Source organism: Hyperoodon ampullatus (genome assembly GCF_949752795.1).
Source record: "Hyperoodon ampullatus genome assembly, chromosome: 8".
NCBI classification, from domain to species: domain Eukaryota; kingdom Metazoa; phylum Chordata; class Mammalia; order Artiodactyla; family Ziphiidae; genus Hyperoodon; species Hyperoodon ampullatus.
The window spans coordinates 110,395,314-110,416,586 of record NC_136921.1 but is presented as its reverse complement, the minus strand read 5'-3'; the positions used below and the strand labels follow the sequence as shown (position 1 = coordinate 110,416,586).

The window sequence follows — 21,273 nt, the reverse complement described above, 5'->3', positions numbered from 1 at the left end:
TTAGCTCTTCTCTAAATGATTGATAGAATTACCTGTGAAGCCATCTGTTCCTGGGCTTTTGTTTGTTGGAAGGTTTTTAATCACAGTTTCAATTTCATTACTTGTGACTGTTCTGTTCATATTTTCTATTTCTTCCTGGTTCACTCTTGGAAGGTTGTGCTCTTCTAAGAATTTGTCCATTTCTTCCAGGTTGTCCATTTTAGTGGCATAGAGTTGCTTGTAGTAGTCTCTTAGGATGCTTTGTATTTCTGCGGTGTGTGTTGTAACTTCTCCTTTTTCATTTCTAATTTTACTGATTTGAGTCCTCTCACTCTTTTTCTTCATAAGTCTCCCTAATGTTTTATCAATTTTGCTTATCTTCTCAAAGAACCAGCTTTTAATTTTATTGATCTTTGCTATTGTTTTCTTTGTTTCTATTTCATTTATTTCTGCTCTAATCTCTATGATTTCCTTCCTTCTGCTAACTTTGGTTTTAATTTGTTCTTCTTTCTCTAGTTTCTTTAGGTGTAAGGTTAGATTGTTTATTTGAGATTTTTCTTGTTTCTGGAGGTAAGATTGTATTGCTATACACTTCCCTCTTAGAACTGCTTTTGCTGCATCCCATAGGTTTTGGATTGTTGTGTTTTCATTGTCATTTGTCTCTAGGTATTTTTTGATTTCCTCTTTGATTTCCTCAGTGGTCTCTTGGTTATTTAGTAACGTATTGTTTAGCCTCCATATGTTTGTGTTTTTTACGTTTTCTTCCCTGTAATTGATTTCTAATCTCATAGCGTTGTGGTTAGAAAAGATGCTTGATATGATTTCAATTTTCTTAAATTTACTGAAGCTTGATTTGTGATCCAAGATATGATCCATCCTGGAGAATGTTCCATGCACACGTGAGAAGAAACTGTAATCTGCTGTTTCTGGATGGAATGTCCTATAAATATAAATTAAATCTATATGGTCTATTGTGTCATTTAGAACTTGTGTTTCCTTATTAATTTTCTGTTTGGATGATCTGTCCACTGGTGTAAGTGAGGTGTTAACGTCCCCCACTATTATTGTGTTATTGTTGATTTAGTCTTTTAGAGCTGTTAGCAGTTGCCTTATGTATTGAGGTGCTCCTACGTTGGGTGCATATGTATTTATAATTGTTATATCTTCTTCTTGGATTGATCTTGTGACATTCTTGTCTCTTGTAACATTCTTTATTTTAAAGTCTATCTTATCTGATATGAGTATTGCTACTCCAGCTTTCTTTTGATTTCCATTTACATGGAATATCTTTTTCCATCCCCTCACTTTCAGTCTGTATGTGTCCCTAGGTCTGAAGTGGGTCTCTTGTACACAGCATATATAGGGGTCTTGTTTTTGTATCCATTCAGAAAGCCTGTGTCTTTTGGTTGGAGCATTTAATCCATTCACGTTTAAGATAATTATGAATATGTATGTTCTTATTACCATTTTCTTAACTGTTTGGGGTTTGTTTTTGTAGGTCCTTTTCTTCTCTTGTGTTTCCCACTTAGAGGAATTCCTTTAGCATTTGTTGTATAGCTGGTTTGGTGGAGCTGAATTCTATTAGCTTTTGCTTATCTCTAAAGGTTTTAATTTCTCTGTCGAATATGAATGAGATCTTTGCTGGGTAGAATAATCTTGGTTGTAGTTCTTTCCCTTTCATCACTTTAAATATTTCCTGCCACTCCCTTCTGGTTTGCAGAGTTTCTTCTGAAAGATCAGCTGTTAACCTTTTGGGGATTCCCTTGTATGTTTTTTGTTGCTTTTCCCTTGCTTCTTTTAATATTTTGTCTTTGTATTTAATTTTTGGTAGTTTGATTATTATGTGTCTTGACTCTAAATAATTTTTAACTTAATTTTATACCTAACTTAGTGTTCTCTTTAAAAACCATTTATTCACTAGATTTGCACCAGTTGAATTTTAATGTTTTTTAAGTATGAATTTTCTTTTAAATCAAGATTTCACATTTTATATAGTTAATATAATATGTCAATGTCTGGGAAGACATTACAAAGATGTTCTTAAAACATTTCACCTGAGGGCGCTTTGAAAGGAAAATACTCAAAATGAATATTTAAATTTTGTTTGTTGTTCCTGTTATTTATTTTAAAAACCATTCATATTAATTCATCTCACTTGGCACAAAATATAATATTAGTCACTTTAGCTAAATGAGACAAATTTCTGATCAGGTTTGAAATTCTTCTATATGTCAGTTCTCTCCAGATTTTTCAATAACTTTTACCACCTTGATTTTGCAGTCTCTGGTCAGTTGTTTACAACAAACAAATTATTTTTTGCTTCAATTTTGCACAACATTTATGCCAATTACTCAGAAATATATATTATCACTATTCAGCACTTTTTTCCTGATTAATTATAGTATCCACTATCATTTTTCTCCATGCTAAACCTTCTAGGTAAATTTCTTAAAAGTTAATGCCTGTATTTTTCCCTTTTTAATATTCACACTGCCCAATATGGTAATGAATGCAAATAAATCAGTTTAAACAAAGTGCAGTGAAAGTGAACAAGACACAGATCTTTAAAGAATCACAGGGCCCATTGATTTGGCCAAAGATCAATCCTAAACCAGTAGCATATTTGATTCAAAGTTGCCTTGTTAACTTTATTTAGGTAACTTTATTTTATGATTTCACTGAGTTTCTAGGCAATTTTCAAGTGGGACTCAGCTAGTTGTGAAAGGTGCTGGATAGCTTGAAGAGATTATTGCAGAAGATATGGCAGGATTCACTGTATGACAAGTTATGCTTGTCCTTCTGACATCTTTACTTTGATGGGCTAACCGGTTTTCGATAGGAAGCACTAACTACTCAATAATGTTAGAAATGTGAGATTCAGGTAGCTGAATGTCTAACTCAATGTGTCTAAGGAGATGTGATTTGTATTACAAGGTTTTACTTTCATAGGTGATTTTTTTCAAAGTCACTTAAAAACCTGATGCATTCATTTTAAGACAACATTCATGGATGGCATTTTTCAAGCCATTTCTAAATAATCTATTTTGAAACTGGGCAATTTTGTTGGAAAATTTTTTCTTTTTATCATAAATTGAATCAGTATTAATGATTGCATTTTATTATGTGTGGGTTGTGGGGGTTGTGATATATTATGTAAATTTCCAGACATAGAATCTATAAAGGAAAAATATAAGCTTTCCCAATCTACAACCATCATGAGGACATTATAGGCTCCACTAATTAGCATCCTCACTTTACCAAAAATTCACTAACCCTTCATATTCTTCCATTTGATTCCTTCTTTGCTTTAAACTTTTTCAAATAAATGATTTAAAAAATAATATTGTAAAAAATATTATGAATAAGTTTATATTTCCATTGTCCCTCAATGGGAAAAGACCAAAGCAAACCATTCATGGCTCTGTGAGTCAAGTCCTATGGATAAAGTGAGATAACATGGAAGTCATACGTAAGAAATAACTATTAAATCAATAATAAGATTTGCCTTTTAATTGATGATTGAATGAATTTTTTAAAAAGTAAAACAGAAAATTTTTTCTTATTTTGCACATATGTTAGCACTGTACTGATAGATAGAAAATTATTTATAAATGTCTAGTATCTTGATTATTTTTATTTTTTCCAAAACTTTTCCTTCTGTGAAATCATTCACTTTCAAATTTATTCTCAAATTTACTGTATATTTATGCATATATGTATATGTGCATGTGTTTATATACATATGCACACACATATATTTGTATTTATATATGTCAATATTTGAAGAAGTAGATTTGTATATATATAAATGGAGATTAACATGATGTGACATCCTTATAGTTTTTCAGTTATTCTGCATGTAAAATAACAAGTGTATATTATTGGTGCTGTACACATTCTCTGGCTCTAAATGTAAATTTTAATTTTGTTTCCAAACTAGAGAATACTATATCACTATGGTTAAATGGGTAAGCAATACCAGGACGGTGGTCAGATGGTTAAATCGACCTCAGAACATCTCCATCCTCACAGTCTGTGAGACCACTACTGGTGCTTGTAGTAGAGTGAGTATAATTTACTTTCCTTTATGCTTAAAATATAATAGTTTATGCTACCTTTCAAATGAAAATTAAACAATTCTTTGTGCAAATACTTCAATATTTAACTTCCAAAGCTATTAGGAGTGTATACTTTAATTCATAAATCTTCCATACTTTGAAGTAAGAAATATAGATGATAAACAGAAGAGAACAAATTAAGCTTTAAAATAAGGAATTCTTATATAGTATAAAGGGTAGTCCAAGCCATGTTAGTTTCATTCTCAAATGTAGGCTTTCTCTCTACTTTTTGACAGTGATTAACTTGAGAATATGTGATATTTCTTTCCTGTCATCTTTAAACAATTCCAAAAATTCATCGTTTTTTCTGTAGTTCAGATTAGTCTTCTAAAATAAGTGTCTCTGTCTTTAAATTATCTAAAAATAGTAGAAAAAAAAGGTTCTTCAACTATGTTTTGAAAGTAGGTTGTATTTCAATTTCTATAATCATATTTTATAAACTCTGCAATAGATTCTATGTGTAATTTTAAGGTTCTTAGTAAAGGGAATACTTTAATAAGTTTAAATTGTTATATTACATATTTGGTACTTGATAAAGTGTTCTCAATAATTTAACAACAGAATTTTCAAACTTACGCTTCTGGACAAGATGGAGTAAATGTTACCAGCCTTGCATCTCTATAGTAATCAACTGTAATGCTTTATAAAATATATTAACTATATTCAGACATTGGACAATAAGGCAGTCAAAATATAAATGGTCAAATGAAGCTATGGCTTCCTACTGGTGACACATTTGAGGCCACAGTGCAAGGAGATGGCATCCAAGAGAAGCACAAGTATATCACTAATCCAAAAAGGCAGGGAGAATCAGAGTTTGAGGCTATTGTGGTGGCTGAATTTTGCAGGACAAGTACCACAGGATAGGAGCTATATATAAAAGAACTTCAGCAATATATGTAAAGGTCTCTTAAGTCTTTATCTCAGTGCTTAGCTGTGAAAGTAAAGGGCCTGCCTCAGAGAGGGAAGCAAATAGAGAATCTGCAAGTTGCACAATACTTGGAGACTTTGGAGTAATGAACAGCAAAAATAGAGATCTCTCACTGAAAACCCTAAGCATTCAACTCAGAGCCCACAAAGAAAATGTATTAGGAATAGAACTATTCTATACTCTTTCTAATAAATCTTTAAATCAAAACTTGAAAGAATTCAGTTCATCTGCCTGTAAACTAGCTGCCTTCCAGAACAAAGTTTACTCTTTAAAATAATTAAAAATTCATTCTCAAAAATGTAGCATTCACAATATCAATCACACAATTAAAACATACTATATATGTAGAGACATAGAAAACATAACTCACCCACCTCCCCCAAAATAAAAGCAGACTTACAAAGGATATAGATACTGGAATTAACAAACAGACTGAAAAAAATTTAAAAAGCTTTTAGCTATTTTTGTTATTTAACAAATTAAAGGATGGCCATAATTAGTAAACAGATGAGACGTTTCAGTAGCTAAATATAAACTATAAAAACAGAGAAATGAAATTTCAGAAACTGAAAAATACACTGTCTGAAATGAAAAATTGCCTGGATGAGCTTAACAACAAATTGGACACTGTTGTAGTCAAGGAAATATAAATAATTCAAACAGAAGTCTTGAGGGAGAAAAGGCTGGGAAAAAAAAAGAAAGAGCAAAGCCTTAAATACCTGTAGAACAATATAAACTTGTATATATGTAAATTTTTATATACAGAAGGCAAAATTTGAGATACCAGGGCAGAAAAAAGTGTAAGAATGTAAAATGTAAAATGTAAGAATGTTAAAAAATGTAACAATGACTTAAATAATCAAATTTGATGAAAAACCATTAATCCATATATCCAAGAAGTTAGCAAATCTCAAACAGAATAAAGACAAAGAAAAAAATACGTCAACACATAGTACATAAATTAATGCAAACAAAAGATTAAGAGAGGAAATTTAAAGTAGCCTGAGAGAAAATCACATTATATATTGGAAATATAATGATGAGAATTACAGCCTGTGTTTCACCAGAAACAATGCAAACCAGAAAGCAATGGAAGGAAGTTGTTATTAAAGGACTACATCCTATGAAAATATCTTTAAAAAATGAAGACCAAGGAAGATATTTTCAGATAAATTGGAACTGAGCTAATTCATCCAAAGTAGATCTGCATAAGTAACAGGAAATGAAGTTATTCAGGCTAAAATAAATGACATCAGGTGAAAACTCAGATCAAAACAAAGGAAATAAAAGAGCCAAATAAGGTAAATATGTGAATAAAATAAAATAATTTCTAGTACTTAAATTTTCAAAAAGGTAATTAAGGAAATTAAAGTAGTATACAGTAGAGATATTAGTAGAATAATTTCATAATGATACAGTGTGAATTGATTAAGAAGATATAACAATTCTAAGTACCTATGCTTCTAATAATAAAGTTTCTAAATATTTAACCAAAAGCTGACAAAACTAAAGAAGAAAGAAATATACTGAGACTTAAATATTGTTTTCAATGTATTTGATGAAATAAGTCATCAGAAATCTGTAATGATAACAAAAGATCTGGACAATACTATCAACACCTTAAACAAATTGATATTTAGGAAAAATTTCACTCAACAACTGTATAATAAACAATCTTTACAAGTGCAAGGGGAATATTCAAAAATCTCAAAGTGCAAAAAGTGAAATCAAGGAGAGTATATTGTTTGACTACAAGAGAATTAAATTAGAAATTAGTAACTAAAATATATTTGGGAAATTGACAAATATTTGGAAAATTAAAAAAACATACTCCTAAGTAATTCATAAGTTAAAGGACAAATCACAAAAGAAATTAAAAACAGTTTTAAGTTCAAACATAATGAAAACATAGCAGGTCCAAATATATGGGTGAAGCAAAATGATGTTTAAAATGAAGTTTAGGGCTTCCCTGGTGGCGCAGTGGTTGAGAGTCCACCTGTTGATGCAGGGGACATGGGTTCGCGCCCCGGTCCAGGAAGATCCCACATGCCGCAGAGCGGCTGGGCCCATGAGCCATGGCTGCTGAGCCTGCGCATCCAGAGCCTGTGCTCCACAATGGGAGAGGCCACAACAGTGAGAGGCCCGCGTACCGAAAAAAAAAAAGTTTATATCTTTAAATGCATATATTAGAAAAGGAAAAAGGTATTGAATCCATGGCAAATCTCCAAGTTATGAAGCTAGAGAAAGAAGTATAAAATTAGCTCAAAGTAATTAGAAGGATTGAAATATAAAAAGAAAAGCACAAATTAATAAAACACAAGACAATCTATAGAGAAAATCGCTGAAAGCAAAAATTACTTTAAAAGATGAATAAAATGGATAAATCCTTATTTGTACTGATGAAGAAAAAACACCCCACAAACTACCAATTTCAAGAAGGAAAGGGTCCCTATCAATATACTGATGGCATTTTTTACAGAACTAGAACAAATAATTTTAAAATTTGTGTGGAAACACAAAAGACTCTGAATAGCCAAAATAATTTTGAGAAAGAACAGGGCTGGAGGGTCCACACTCCCTGCCTACAGACAGTACTACAAAACTACAATAATCAAACCAGTACAGTATAGGCACAAAAACAGACATAGATCAATGGAACACAATAGATATCCTGGAAATAAACTCATACACTTATTGTCAATTAATCAGTGACAAAGAAAGCAAGAATATACAATGGAGAAAAGACAGTCTTATCAATAAGTGGTGCTGGGAAAACTGGGCAGCTACACATAAAAAAATGAGATTAGAACATTTCCTCGCACCATATATTGGGGTTGGCCAAAAATTTCATTTGGGTTTCTCCCTAAGATGTTATGGAAAAACCTGAATAAACTTTTTGGCAAGCCCAATACAAAAATAAATTCAAGATAGATTAAAGACCTAAATGCAAGACCTGAAACCATAAAACTCCTAGAAGGAAACATAGACAGGACACTCTTTGACATAAATTGTAGAAATACTTTTTTTGAATCTGTCTCCTAAGGCAAAAGAAATAAAACCAAAAATTAAAAATGAGACCTAATCAAACTTAAAAGCTTTTGCACAGCAAAGGAAACTATTGACAAATGAAAAAATCTACTAAATGGGCAACAGCGCACTTCCACTATGCCACTCTGCTAAGCACAGGATAATCTACTAAATGGGAGAAAATATTTGCAAATGATATGACCCATAAGGGATTAATATACAAAATATATAAACAGCTCATACAACTCAATATTTAAAAAGAACGCCCAATTAAAAAATGGGCAGAAGACCTGAATAGACATTTTCCCAAAGAAGACCTTCAGATGGCCAACAGGCACATGAAAAGGTGCTCAACATCGCTAATCATCAGAGAAATGCAAATCAAAACCACAATGAGATGTCACCTCACACCTATCAGAACGGCTATTATCAAAAAGATAACAAATAACAAATGTTCAGGAGAATGTGGAGAAAAGCCAACCCTGTACACTGTAGGTAAAAATGTAAATTGTTGCAGCCACTTGGAAAACAGTATGGAGGTTCCTCAAAAAACTAAAAATAGAACTACCTTATGAGTCAGCAATTCTACTTCTGGGTATACATCTAAAAAAAACCCCCAAAAACACTAATTTGAAAAGATACATGCATTACAATATTCATTGTGACATTATTTACAATAGCCAACATATGAAAGCAACCTAAGTGCCCATCAACAAATGAATGGATAAAGAAGAAGCAGTACACACACACACACACACACACACACACACACACACATAATGGAATATTGATCAGCCATAAAAAAGAATGAAATTTTGCCATTTGCAATAATATGGATCGACCCAGCACGTGTTATGCTTAGTAAAATAAGTCAGACAGAAAAAGACAAATACTGTATATTGTCACTTATATGTGGACTCTAAAACATAAAACAAATGAATGAATATAACAAAACAGAAACAGACTCACAGATATGGAGAACAAACTAGTGGTTATCAGTGGGGATAGGGGATTAAGAGGAACAAGCTACTATATATAAAATAAATAAGCTATAAGGATATATTTTACAGCACAGGGAATATAGTCAATATTTTAAAATAAGTTTAAATGGAGTATAATCTATAAAGATTTTGAATCACTATGTTGTACACTTGAAAATAATATAATATTGTAAATCAACTATACCTCAACAAAAATAAGAATGAGAGGGGACATCACTATAGAGCCTATAAATATTTAAATGGTAATAAAGGAGTTGTGTGCCAATAAATTCTCAAGTATATGATATGAAAAAAAATTATTTGAGAGGTAAAAATGACCAAAAGTAGTGTCTGAAGAGGAAAAACACTGGAATAGTTCTATACCAATTAGAGAAATTGAATTAATGATTACAAATCTTCCCACAACAAAAACTCCAGGACCCAGTGGCTTCAGTTATGGATTCCCTTAATGACGTAAGGAATAAAAGAGGTCACATGAGTCATCAAGGTGGCAACATAGGTCATTCCAGAGTTCAGTCCCTCTCAGAAGACAAAAAGCAACTATCCATACACAGGACACCACCGTGAAAATCCTGCATGGGAGTGAGAGTGAAGCATCCCCCTGGACCACAGAGACTGAAAAGAACCCATTAGAAGGATAAGAATAGTGGCTACACTCTGATTGCATTGCCCCTCCCCTAGGCCAGCATAGTGCCACACCGAGAGGGGCCCCTCTGGACCTACAGTTTCTCCAGTAGGAAAAAAGAGAGCCCAAGGTGGACATCTAGCTCCCCTAGAATTGTGGGTTTTTTCATGGGAAGCCCCCCCCAGAGGTTCATGGGGGGAATTTGGAGGATTAGTCCACTGGAGATGAGATCGTGATGGAGAAGTGTGGGCTGGAACTTATAGTAACCAACTCTCAGATCTTGGCAGACAGAGTTCATCTTCCCAGTGGTGCTCAAGTAGAAATCCAAAGCAGCAAGTTTGCCACCTGTAGAGCCAAGATAGTGACCCCATCTGGCCAGGGTACTAGGTTTGTAGTTCTGCCTGACTCGGGACCCCAAATGGGAAGCATAATCAGCTGTTCTGCAACCCTGCAGAAGGAAGCTAGTTCATAGCTCTGCCTACTGCTGAGTGCAGCTCAGCACTGTCTGACCAGGAAGCCTGGCCAGATCACCCAGGAAGCTCTATAGACCAGTAACACTTAGTGAGAAGTGAACCCAGCCAGTGGCTTTGCCCTCCTGCAGAACGAAAGCTAATGGCTCCATCTGACCAGGGAGATTGGTACACAGCTTAGCCTGATTCAGTCTCTAAACAGTGAGCCTTGCCACTCTTGGATCCTGTTCTGTGGCCTCACCCAGGCAGGAAGCTAATTCTTAGGCCCACTCAGTGCTGAATATAGCCTCTAGTCCCACCCAACCTGTAAACCTAACCAGAGCACCCAGGATGCCGCATAACCCATCCTACATCCTCACCTACAGTGGCATTTGAACAGTGAGTTGGGCCAGTGACTATGCCCATCTACAGAGCAAAACCCTTGGCCCAGGAAACTCATTGTACAGCTTTGCCTAATTTGGAGCCCCAAACAATGTGCTATGCTGTCTTTGGGGCCCATTCTGCTGCCCTCCCTGCATAAGGAAGCTAATTTATAGCCCTTCCTACTACACTACCCAATCCTACCCAACTAGGAAGCCTGATGGGAGAAATAGTGTAGCCCATCCTACCACCATGCTTGTGCAGAAAATCAAGCCAGTCCTAGCTAACAGTTCCCTGTCCGTGGCACCCACACACATACACCTCAGAGCTTGGGAAGTGGTTTTGCCCCAATATAGACCCCAATAGCAAGCTCCACCTTCCCAAGGATGTTACCAACTGACCCCAAACTGACCTGACTGATGAAGGGCTGTCTCTGTAAAAGCAAACCTGTAAAGTTTAGAAGAGGAGAACCCTTACTCAAATGCCCAGATACCACAGTAAGGAAGCAAGGATCACAAAATATCAGGTAAACATGACACTACCAAAGGAAAGTAATAAAACTCCAATAACCGACCCTACAGAAATGGAAATCTATCTAAGTTATCTGCTTGAAATTGGGTATTTTAAGATATCGTATGTAAGCCTCGTGGTTACTGCAAAGGAAAAGCCTATAATAATTATACAAGAGATTATGTTCATGGAGTCAAAACATACCACTACAAAACTTCATCAAATCACAAAAGAAGACAGCAAGACAAGAAGCAAGGAACAAGTGGATCTGTAAAGGCATAAAACCAAAAAAAAAATGAACAAAATGACAATAATAAGTCCTTACCTATTAATAATTACATTAAATGTAAATGGATTAAATTTTCAAGTCAAAAGACATAGAGTGGCTGAATGGATTTTTAAAAATCCAGTAATATGCTGCCTACATATATTGACTGAAAGCAAAAGGATGGAAAAAGATATTTCAAGCAAATGTTAAACAAAGGAAAGCAGGGTAGCTATACTTGTTTCAGAAAGATATAGACTTTAAGCAAAAAAAATGGCAATGAAAGACACAAAAGGTCATTATTTAAAGATAAAGGGGTCAATCCATCAAGAAGACATAACAATTGTAAATATTTATGCATCCATATATAAATATATAAAGTAAATACTAATAAAACTAAAAAGAAATAAACATCAATACAATAATAGTTGGAGAATTCAATACCCCACTCTCAGCAATGGGTATATCATCCAGAGAGAGAATCAAGGAAATAGTTGATTTTAACAACACTGTGGAGCAAATGGAGCTAACAGACATATATAGAATACTCCCACACAACAGCAGCAGAATACACATTCTTTTCAAGCTCACATGAAACTCTTTATAGGATAGATTATATGTTAGGCCACAAACCAAGTCTCAGCAAATTGAAGATTGAAATCATACTAAGTTTTTTTTCTGATTGCAATGGTATGAAACTAGAAATCAATAACAGGAAGAAAATTGGAGAATTCAGAAATACATGGAAAGTAAACAACACACTCTTGAACAACCAATGAAACAAATAAAAAATAAAAGGGGAAATAGAAAAGTATATTGAGACAAACAATAATGGAAACACAATATACCAAAAGATATGGGAATTATTTGAAGAAGGTCTAAGAGGAGAGTATATAGCTATTAATATATACATCAAGAAAATAGAAAGATGTCAGAAAACAACCTAATTCTATATCTCAAGGAACTAGAAATAGAAGAACAAATTAAGCCCAAAATTAACAGAAGGAAGAAAATGATAAAGATTAGAGGAGAAACAAATGAAATGTAGAGTTGGAAAACAATAGAAGCAATTCATAAAACTAAGAACTGGTTCTTTGAAAATATAAACAAAATTGGAAAACCTTAAGTAGATTGACCAAGAAAAAAAGAGACAGGACTAAAAGTTTTTAAACATTATAAATGAAAGAGAGAACATAACAACTGACATAGATATTGCAGAAATACAAAAGTTCTTAGAATACAACTATGAACAATTATATGCCAACTAATTGGACAATCAAGAAGAAATGGATAAATTCCTAAGAACATCAAACCTACGAAGAATGAATCATGAAGAAATAGAAAATCTGAACAGACCAATTGCTACTAAAGAGGTTGAATCAGTAATCAAAATCCTCCCAACAAAGAAAAGCCCAGGACCAGATGACTTCACTGGTGAAAATTACCAAGTATTTAAAGAATTAACACCAATCCTTTCCAAACACTTCCCAAATGTCAAAGAGGAGGGGACACTCTCAAACTCATTTTATGTGGCAAGCATTACTCTGATATTGCAGCCAGACAAGGATGCTACAAGAAAAGAAAATTAAGACCCATATCACTGGTGAATATAAATGTAAAAATTCACAACAAAATACAAGCAAACTGAATTCAGAAGCATATTAAAAGCATCATATACCATGACCAAGTGGGATTCATCCCTCAGATGTAAAGGTGATTCAACATATGCAAGTCCATAAATGTGATACACCACATTAATAGAATGAAAGATAAAAATCATCTCAATAGATGCAGAAAAAAGCATTTGACAAAATTCAACATCCATTTATGAAAAAAAAAACTCTGAACAAAGTGGCTATAAAGGGAACATATTGCAACACAATAAAGTCAATATATGACAGACTCATAGCTAACTTCATATGCAATGGTGAAAAGCTAAAAGCTTTTCCTCTAAGATCAGGAACAAGACAAGGATGCCCACTCTCACCATTCTTATTCAACATAGTACTGAAAGTTTTTCAGATAAGAGAAAGAAATAAAATCCATCAGAATTAGAAAGGAAGAAGTAAAATTGCCTCTATTTGCAGACAATATGATTTTATACATAGAAAATACTGAAGACTCCACCAAAAACTATTAGATCTAATCAATGAATTCAGTAAAGTTGCAGGATGCAAAATCAATGTACATTAATCAGTACTGTTTATATATAATAACAAATTATCTGAAAAAGAATAAAAGAAAATGATCCCATTTACAATAGAATCCAAAACAATAAAATATTTAGGAATGAATTTATCTTAGGAGGTGAAAGATATCTATACTGAAAACTATAGGACACTGATAAAAAAATTGAGAAAGACAGAAAAAGAAGGAAGATGTCTTGTGTTCATGGATTGGAAAAATTAATATTGTTAACATGTTTGTAGATTTAATGCAATACAATTCAGATACCAGTGGCATTTTTTTACAGAAATAAATAAAATATTCTAAAATTTGTATGGAGCAACAAAAAACCCTGAATAGCAAAAGCAATCATGTGAAAGAAAAAACTGGAGGCATCATACTCCCAGATTTCAAACTATGCTAAAAAGCTATGTTAATTAAAACAGTATGATACTAGAATAAAAATAGGCACATAGACCCATGGATCATAATAGAGAGCCCAGGAATAAACTGCCACATATATATCCAACTGCTATTTGATAAGGGAGCTAAGAACATGCAATGGGAAAAGGACAGTCTCTTCAAGAAATGGTGCTGGGAAAACTGTATAACCACATACAGAAAAATGAAATTGGACCCCTATTTACACCATTCACAGAAATTAAATCGAAATGGATTAAAGATAAATAAAAGACATGAATCCATAAAAAGTCCTTGAAGAAAACAAAGGGGAAAACTTTCTTGACTTTGGTCTTGGATTGGATTTTTGGATATAACATCTAAAGCACAAGCAACAAAATAAAATGTAAACTATGTCAAATTAAAAAGCCTCTGCACAGCAAAAAAACAGTCAACAAAATGAAAAACCAACCTACAGAATGGAAGAAAATATCTGCAAATCATATGTCTGATAAGGGGTTAATATCCAAAATATATAAAGAACCCATATACCTCAATATCAAAAAAGTAATAATCCAATTAAAAAATGGGCAAATGACCTAAAGTAGACATTTTTCAAAGAAGATATTCAAATAACCAATGGTATACGAAAAGGGCCCAACACCTCTAATCATTAGGGAAATGCAAATAAAAACCATAATGAGATATCACCTCATACATGTTGGAATGGCTGTTATCAAAAAGACAGAAAATAACAAGTGTTGGTGAGGAGGTGGAGAAAAATGAATCCTTGTGTTTTGTGGTGGGAATGTATATTGGTATATCCACTATGGGAAACAATAAGGCAGATACTCAAAAAATTAAAAACAGAACTAATATATGATTCAGCAATTCAACTTCTGGGTATATAACTGAAGGCAATAAAATCACTATCTTGAAGAGATATTTGCAACCCCAATGTCATTGCAGCATTACTTATAATAACCAAAACATGGGGAAAAACCTAAGTATTCATCAGTGGATGAATGGATAAATGAAATATGTCATATATATGCAATGTATACTATTCAGCCATTAAAAAGGAAATTTTGCCATTTGTGACAGCATAGATGGACCCTGAGGGCATGTGTGCTAAATGAAATAAGTCAGACAGCAAAAGACAAGTACTGTATGATCTCACTTATACATGAAATATAAAAAGGCAAACTTATAGAAACAAAGATTAGATTTGTGCTCTTTAGAGTCAGGAGTGGGGGTGGGAGAATTGGGTAAAGGTGTTTAAAAGGTACAACTTCAGTTATAAGGTAATAAGTTCTGAGGAAGTAATGTACAACATGATGACTATAGTTAAATACTGTATTATATATTTAAAAATTGCTGAAAGAGTAAATCTTGAAAGTTCTCATGACAAGGAGAAAAATTTTTAGCTATATGAGATGCTATTAACTAAACTTATTGTAGTGATCATTTCATAATATATACATGTATCACATCATTATGTTGTACACCTTATACTATGTTGTATGTCAATTATATCTCAATAAAACTGGGGAATAATGGAATAGTTTCTACCATTCCTACATTCTCTAAAAAGTGGAAAAGGAAGAGAAATTCTCAACTTATTTTTATAAAGGTAACATTATCATGCTACCAAAACTAGACAAGGACATTACAAGAGAGACCATTTTAGACTGATATTTGTTATGAACATTGCATTCAGAAAATTGTTTATCATATTAACATATCATTCTGGACAACATTGAGAATAGTGCATCTTGACTAAATGGGGTTTTACCCTGGAATTTAAGATTAGTTTACATTGAAAATCAATGTAATTCACTGTTTCAACAGAAAAAAAAAGAAAAATAAATAAGCAATTATCTTAATAGATGAAGAAAAAGCAACTGACAAAACTCAACAATCATTCATGATGCCTTTCAACATAAATGAATAGGAAGTAATATCCCCAATATGATGAAGGATACCCACAAAGTAACCAATAAATATTATACTCAATAGTGAAACATTATCCTTGTTCACCTAAAGATCAACAATAAGGTAAGGATACACATTCTAACTCTGTTAAGCAAACTTATTAGAGACTCTAATCAGAGTAACTTTCAAAGAATAACTATCATGATGATTGGTAAGGAAGAAGTAAAATTATCTTTATTTGTAAATGATATTATTGTATAAATAAAATGTAAGAAATCTACCCAAAATACTAGAATAGATGACAATTCATAAGTCAAGGCACCAACTTCAATTGTTTTTTCCCTTTCCTGATTTTTATCATTTTACTGTAAAAAATATATAAATATATAGGATACTACAATTTTCTTAAGAAATGCTCACTGAATTATTTAAGGGTAAATGGATACAATACTTCAGAACTGCTGTCAAATTGTTTAGAAAAAAATAAATTTCTAACTTTTAATTGATTTTGAAAAAAGAGACTTCTACCAGCCTCTCAAGTAGTCTAGAAGCCATGGAGACAGATATATAATAACAAAGCAAATGGAGCACAATATAAATACATGAGGAATATGTCTAAAGGATATGCAGATGTTTCTTGAACTGGTCTTTTAACTTCTCTGTAAGTTTGCACTTGTTTCAAAATAAAGATTTAAGAAGAAACAAAATATATTTCCAAGATTGGTAATATTATGATGGAAAATAAAAATACTATTAAAATCTTTAAAACATTAGGTACATAGCAATAAATTTAACAAAGAGTGGCAAAATCCTAATACTGAAAACTAAAACATTGCTGAAAGGCATTAAAGAAGACCTAAAGAAGAAGCTAAGCCACATTCCTGAATTGAAAGGCTTCATGTTGTAGATGTCAGTTCTACTCAAATTGTAGTATAGTTTTGATACAATATGAATTAAACTCTCAGCAGACTTTTTTTTTTTTTTGGTAGAAACAGGCAAGATAGTTTTAAAATGCATATGGAACTACAAAAGGCCTGACCAGCTAAATCAATACGCTAAAAAAAAAAAAGATAATAATTGGAAGAGTTGCACTACATGATTTCAAGAATAACCAGAAAGCCACAGAAACTTAGAGATTGTAGTGGAGGCAAAAGAACACACAAATAGATCAATTGAACTGAATAGTGTTTCCAGAAATAGATCTATATTTATATGATCAATTGATTTTCATCATAGGTGCCAAAGCAATTCAATAGGGGGAAATGGCACTGCAACAATCAATAACCGGATGGAAAATACAATGATGGTTGACATTTCTTATACCTTATTCTAAAATTAATCTGAGACACACTACAGCCTTAAATCTAAAAGCTAGTACTGTCAATCTTCTAGAGGAAAAGATGGAATATAACTTCACTATATTGAATAGACAAAGTAGTCATTTATCATAAAAGAAAAAATAAATTAGACATCATCAAAATTAGAAACTTCTCATCAAAGACCTTATTAGGAAATCAAACAGCTAACCACAGACTGGGAGAAAATATATTTCAAAATGTGCATCTGATGAAGAAATATATACATTTCAATAATAAAAGACAACCCAATGAAAAAGTCGAAATATGTGAACAGAAACTTGTAAAGAAGTAACAAATTCATATAGATTAAATCATAATGAGGTAACACTACATATCATTAAAATGAATAAAATTAAAACAACAACAAAAAAGGTGACAGTTTTAACTGCCGATGAGGATGTGGAGAATTGCAAATCTCATTCTTTGTGGGTGTGTGACTTTACTTTAAAAGAATGATTTTGTAGTCTCAAAGAAAGTTAAACACACATATATAAATATGTATGTGTGTGCATATATATCTCAGGAGCTCCATTCCTAGATATTTGCATGAGAAATAAAAACCTGTTTCCACCAAAGGATTTGTTTTAAAAAAGTATTTTTTAGAGAAGCTTTATTCACAATAGCTAAAAACTGGAAACTGTCCAACTGTCCATTAACAAGAAATGAATAAACAAAATGAGGCATATCAATACAGTGACATTCCACTCTGCAATTTAAAAAGAAACAGAATACTGATACACTGAACAATATGAATGAATCTCAAAAACGTGGTGTGAAAGAAGCCCTACACAAAAGGGTACATAATACATGATTCCCGTTATCTGAATTTCTAAAACAGGCAAAACTAATCTATGGAAAAAGGTTTGGAAGAGTAGTTGCCTTTTTGGAAACTGTGAAGGGGCACGAGGAAATGTGTTTGGAAGTGTAAAGGTCATATATCTTGATGGGATGTAAATACATTTATCAAAACTCATCACATAAACTTACGATCTGTACATTTCACTATATGCAAATTACACTTCAGTATTTTTAAACATAATTTTTAAATGGTCTGTAAAAGATAGAAATAAAGAGGAAAAAATTTATCTGTGATTGGAATGATGAGCATAGATATGAAAAAAAGTTGATTCATCAGCCATTTACTTATTGGGTTTCGCTGACACTCTTTACATTTAGCTTGCATATATTAGAAAATTTATTTCAATTATCCTTTTTCATCTGGGTGGCTTATAGTTTGACCAGGATTTCATCATTTATTTGTTAAAGTGTTCTGGATGGTTTCTTACTGAGACGATCACAAAGTCACTTAAAAATTGTTCATGCATATACGTATTCTAGTTAGAGAAAGCCTGTCATCTCTATATAGGGAAAATCTATATAGGTAAAGTGCTTCAATAGAAAAGATATAGGAACCCTATCGTATTCTTGAATTGATACCTTATTGATATTCTATTATATTTCTATTCCATTTATGGAGTTTAAAATTTTTACTTTCTACAATAATAGAAATAATAAGACAGATAATTGCATGTGAAGTTTTGGACCCTCGTGGATTCTAACAAAACTTAGTGACACTAATGAGCAGTGGCACTGATATATTTTTTTGTGTGTCTGTGTTTTACAGATATCAAGGATGATTATTGCTGAAGTGTGACTAGAAAATCAAGGAATGATTTAGTTAGATGTTTTTCTGATGTCTGTATATAGAGAAAATCTATTGGAAGAAAAAAACCCTGAAAATGGAAAATGGTTAATTATAATGTAATAATAATATGGCTTTAAAAGAGGAAATTGGTAAAAAAAAAAACCCTATAAATAAATAATAATCATTATTTACAATTTGAAATGAGTACTTTTGCATAGAGGTAAAGTCTCTAACATATTACAATTTAGTTCTCTACATTTTAATACTTTTATTATAGAGTCATTTTTTTCAGAGAACCACAAGATATTTCATAAATTACTACATGTAAACAGCATTACTAAAATTTATTTTATCTACACATATTCAACTGGAGATGAAATTTGTCTAATTTTGCTTTTTGAAATATAATTTTGGTTCTGATCCTATGCAAGATTATTTTAAACATACATAAAATTTTGCCATTTCAAATGTTTAATTGTTTTCCCTAAGGGGAAAAAATGACTATGGTAAGAGTGGATCTAATGTTGACAAAATGTCCACTTTTAAATTTTATTCCTGGCTGTTTGTCCAGTTTTTTGGAAGGACTTAATATTTGTTTCCTGATGATGCCTAGAGGTGAAAAGAGACAGTGTCTAGTGGTTCAGAACAGTTTGAATGAACTAATCAAACGGAGCTGGAAAATGATCTTCTGTCTTTGGTTAAGTACAACTGAGAATTCTGAAAGAGTTCACCAAAGAAAAGACTATAATTAGAATATCATTTCATCCCAATTCTCTACTTATTCATTCAGTTTAAATCAATAATGACAATGTGATCTCTCGTGGTATTTCACCAGCTGCAGGAAGGGAAAAAGTGCCTATAGGATAACAGTGTAAAAAATGTTAAATTGATGCGTGCTCACTTTGGTCTTTAGATGCTTCATGGAGTTCATTGTTTTGTTTCAGAAATATGAGATGACATCAGATACATGGCTATCTAAACAGGTATGGTATAGGTGGTCTCTTTATGTCACATTTCGTCCATCATGCCCATTCTGTTCACTCATTTGTTATGTATAACTTTTTCTCAAAAGTTATTTCAGTAGTATGAATTTAAGGCTCTGTTATGTTTGAATAAATGAGTCTTTTTCATTAAAATATTTATAACTTGGGCTCTATGACATCATTTGTGGAAAGATTACTTCTGTTTTTTATAGGACATAAATTGTATAATAACTACCAGGATCCATTTTCAGGACCATTCATATAAGTAAATGTTTGTGTAGAAGAAGGAGAAAAAGATGTGACCCATTAAAACTACAAACCATCAGCATTGCTCAAATCACCCAGAAAATTGATGAAACCTCCACATAAATTGGTTATGTGGAGATTATTCAGGTGAACATTTCTTTCCTTAGATATATCCTAGCTCATAATCCTAGCTTGTGATATAAATGAAGCTAGAATCCAGATGATCACAGAAGAATAAACAAACATCTCCACAACACGCTTTCATACTGGACATTTCAGAAGGAAGCACAAATAGATTATTCAAATATAGCTGAACCCATTTTACTACTAATTTCATCACTACTTTTTGCAAAAGGAAGTATTTTGTTTGGCTTGTTTGGTTTTGATTTGTTTTGTTCTATACAGTGCTCTTTTATTTTATATTCTCTCCCTGGGTGTCATATACATCTGTGGTTTCAGTTACCACCACCAAGTGTATAGCCCCAGGCAACTCACTTCTGAGTTCTGAAATATCCAAATTCATGCTTGGCATCTTCTCCTGAATCTATGAAAGTAACTGCACACTCCACAGGTTCAAACTGAACTCCTCTCTCTTCCAGTCAGTCTGTCTCCTTATCATAGGAGTCAAGGACGTATTTATCCATCCAGCTATCAAAATCATAAACCTAGTGGGGATTTTTAAACATTGTCTTATCCTTATCTGCATATGTTATTATTCATCACCAAGTTATTTTGATTTTACTCTCAAAGATCTCAAGTCAATTTACTTTTCTCCAATTCACAAATGCCATACAGGATCAAACTACAGGCACTGCATTTCCTCCTTAACTGGTGAACTCTCAACCTCTTAGGGTTGAGAGTTCCCCTTAGGAACCTGACAATCTGTTCTCCACACCACAGACTGGCTGAGTGATCTTTTCAAAATATGTATATGATTGTCACTACCCACAACACTCATATTCTCTCACAATTAAAACAATTTTTATCTCCCCTTTGTTCTACAGATGAAGACCAACATCCTTAAAGGGTCTAAAAAGAATTAAGTTGAAAGCCTTTCCAGCTCTGTGTCATACCATCTTTTCTCCCATTTTCTCCATTAGCCCTCCTCACATTCCCAGGACCTTTATGTGAATTCTTTCTTCTGAACAGAGTCCTCTCAACTACTTTCTTATGTGAAGGCTGCTCATTTGTCAAACCTCAGCCTAAATCACCTGGTTAAGAAGTCACCTCCTCCAACCACCCTAAACAAATCACA

General features: G+C 32.7%; 1 protein-coding gene across 5 annotated transcripts in view; it reads left to right on the top strand.

Moving 5' to 3' along the window:
• Nucleotides 1–21,273, top strand: part of DPP10 (dipeptidyl peptidase like 10) — a gene marked incomplete at both ends in the record, with an annotated part of 1,361,190 nt that overhangs the window by 1,248,121 nt on the left and 91,796 nt on the right. For 4 of the 5 annotated variants that reach the window (XM_079710343.1, XM_079710342.1, XM_079710346.1 and 1 more), the window contains 2 exons: nt 3,920–4,043; nt 19,734–19,772. In XM_079710343.1, coding sequence (XP_079566469.1) covers nt 3,920–4,043; nt 19,734–19,772 — 163 coding nt within the window. The remainder of the gene's footprint in view (nt 1–3,919; nt 4,044–19,733; nt 19,773–21,273) is intronic. The other variant, XM_079710344.1, reaches the window with a different exon arrangement.